Source organism: Lolium perenne, chromosome 2 (genome assembly GCF_019359855.2).
Source record: "Lolium perenne isolate Kyuss_39 chromosome 2, Kyuss_2.0, whole genome shotgun sequence".
Taxonomy (NCBI): Eukaryota; Viridiplantae; Streptophyta; class Magnoliopsida; order Poales; family Poaceae; genus Lolium; species Lolium perenne.
Window position 1 is genome coordinate 22679763 of NC_067245.2, and position 2758 is coordinate 22682520.

At 55.1% G+C, this 2758-nt stretch overlaps 1 protein-coding gene across 1 annotated transcript; it reads left to right on the plus strand.

Moving 5' to 3' along the window:
* The first annotated feature begins 807 nt into the window (after positions 1–807).
* LOC127331467 (NAC domain-containing protein 92) lies at positions 808–2510 on the plus strand. The gene is made up of 3 exons (XM_051357646.2): positions 808–1108; positions 1205–1491; positions 1676–2510. The coding sequence occupies exons 1-3, from the start codon at positions 913–915 to the stop codon at positions 2270–2272; spliced, it is 1080 nt and encodes a 359-aa protein (XP_051213606.1). The 5' UTR covers positions 808–912; the 3' UTR covers positions 2273–2510.
* The last annotated feature ends 248 nt before the right edge of the window (positions 2511–2758 follow it).

Here is a 2758-nt window from a genome sequence, read left to right on the forward strand (position 1 = left end):
GGGATTTACTGTCCGATTCGTCTCTCCAGCTGACAACGCAATAGTTGATTTAAAATTTCCCTCCGAAATTTCCCGGGTTTTCGTATTTTCGTGTGGCTGCACTTGGACGGCCTCGCAACAAAATTAGCTAGACGTTAAGGTTCGTTGTTACTGGTATCTTTCAAGCCACTGTACAAGGCGAATTCCGTGACGAATCATCGGCGGTTCTTGGTCACACACAAAAACAGCAGCTGAATTGACGTCTGCTAGTGCGTAGTACCGGCCCGATCCGTGTTGTTCTAACCACCGAACTAGTTAGCAAGATCGGTCGTTGAATTTTTCTCTACAGATTCCGTTTGAAAAAACAAATGATGGAGAAATCGAAGCAAACTCGTTAAAAAAATGCTGTTTTGCTCTAACTGAACCGTGTAGAACTGCTGGCCACATTTCTTTGTTCTGAAACCAAATTAGCTCTTCAACCTCGAAGGTTCAATGTACGTGCCTGTAACCAATGAGAAGCCAGGGAGTAGTGGAAAAAGGGGAAGGATCAGATTAGACTAATCACTACAGAGTGATTAGGTAAGTGTATCATCAATTCATGATTAGCAGGTACTAATTAGGACATGTTTATCCAGTATCAGTAGCATTAATTACTGGCGCCAAAATATTACACTGAATAATTAGCAGTAGCTGTAGGAGTAGCGCCGTAAATAAGTGAGAGTAATTAGCGGGGATCTTCTCGGGCAAGTTGCCTTCCCCCGCACGGCACTTCAAAGTCTTATATAAGGGCCTGCCCCGTCCCCTCCGATTCCTTCTTCTTCTAAACCCGCTCTCAGCTCGATCCATTCATCTCTCTCCTCTAGCCGGTTCATTCACAGAGAGACACACACCTCTCCTTCCTTCCTTCCTTCCTGAGCTTCAAAGCCTGCGGCTATGTCGGACGTGACGGCGGTGATGGAGCTCGGGGTGGAGGAGCCGCGGCTCGAGCTGCCACCGGGGTTCCGCTTCCACCCCACCGACGAGGAGGTGGTCACCAGCTACCTCACGCCCAAGGTGCTCGACAAGACCTTCTCCTGCCTCGTCATGGCCGACGTGGATCTCAACAAGTGCGAGCCATGGGATCTCCCAAGTAAGCAACCCTGTACTACTACTAGTTGATTGATTCGCCATGTATGCCGTGGTTCGATCTGGTTGCTAACCCGTTGATCGATCTGTGTACGTGCAGGCCAGGCCAAGATGGGGGAGAAGGAGTGGTTCTTCTTCGTCCACAAAGATCGCAAGTACCCCACTGGGATGCGCACCAACCGCGCCACGGAGAGCGGCTACTGGAAGGCCACCGGCAAGGACAAGGAGATCCTCCGCGGCAAGGGCCGCGCCGCCGTCCTCGTGGGCATGAAGAAAACGCTCGTCTTCTACATGGGCCGCGCCCCGCACGGCACCAAGACGCCGTGGGTCATGCACGAGTACCGCCTCGACGGCAGGCTCCCCGCCCACCTCCCCCGCTCCGCCAAGGTAACGGCCGACCGGCAAGATTCCTTTTTTTCCTTGGTCCTCCAGCTCCCCGTCTTCGTGTCGATCGATTCGCGCGGTAGCTGGAGGAGGCGCTGGACCACGCGCGCGCGCGCGCCGCTCACATGTCGCGCTCCGGGTTTTGTTTCTAGCTTTTCTCATGTTGTTTTCAACGTGTTGCGTGCAGGACGAATGGGCCGTGTGCCGGGTGTTCAACAAAGACTTGGCGGCGAAGAATGCGCCGCAGCCGGCGCACGCGGCGGCGGGCGGCCTGCTGGACCGCACCGACTCCTTCGCCTTCCTCGACGATCTCCTCGCGTCCGCCGACCTGCCGGCGCTCGTGGATTCGCCCTTCGGCGCCGTGGAGGACGACTTCGCCGGCGCCTCGTCCTCCACCTCCGGCGCTGCCGCGCCGGTGGAGCCGGACATGGGCTTCTACCACGAGGTCAAGACCGAGCAGCACGTGGCGCCGCCACCGCCGCAGCCCCAGCAGACGCAGGGCCCCTACTACTTCTCCATGCCGGCGGCGCCGACCGGCATCCCTAGCGGCGTCCGCGCCGGGTACTCGCAGTACCACCAGGGCGAGGGGAGCCAGCAGGACGCGATCAGGAGGCACTGCCGGCCTCAGGCGCCGTCGTCGTCTGCGCTCCTTGGCCCGCTCCTCGGCGCTGCCGAGGCGGAGATGCCATCCCTGATGCCGCCGACGAGGCAGCCGTCGTTCCTGGACCTGGACGACCTCTCCTCCGACCCGCTCATGGACTACACCAACATGTGGAAGTACTAACGAATCCATCCATCCATCCTTTCGACGGAGCTTCTTCATTTCCTGGTAGCTGCAGATAGTTTCATGGTTTGGTTGGTGCTAGCTAGCTAGCTAGCTCTTGGGCTAATTAGTTGCTTCTTCGTTAACCTCCAATTCAGGATTGCGTTGGTGGTTGTTTAGGCAGGTTAATCCGGTCGTGTGTGTTTGTTGATGCGTGCAAGGCTAATAACGATGGCCTGTGAGTGGGTGATTAATCTTAGCTAGGGTGTGGCATCATATCATTGTAGTGAGTTCTCTGTAGTCTGTACATTGGATTAGCTCTCTGATTATTGGCATGATACAGGTTAGTGGTGATTAGGGGGGATGAACTGGAATTTGGAGAGATACCGGTGGAGATCGAGCTGATTGATTAAATCTGATTGTGTGTTGATCGGGCTGAGTTGTATACATCTTGTAAATGTACTATTGGTCGTTCGGCCCCCTAAATCATCATGGTTTATTCAGACT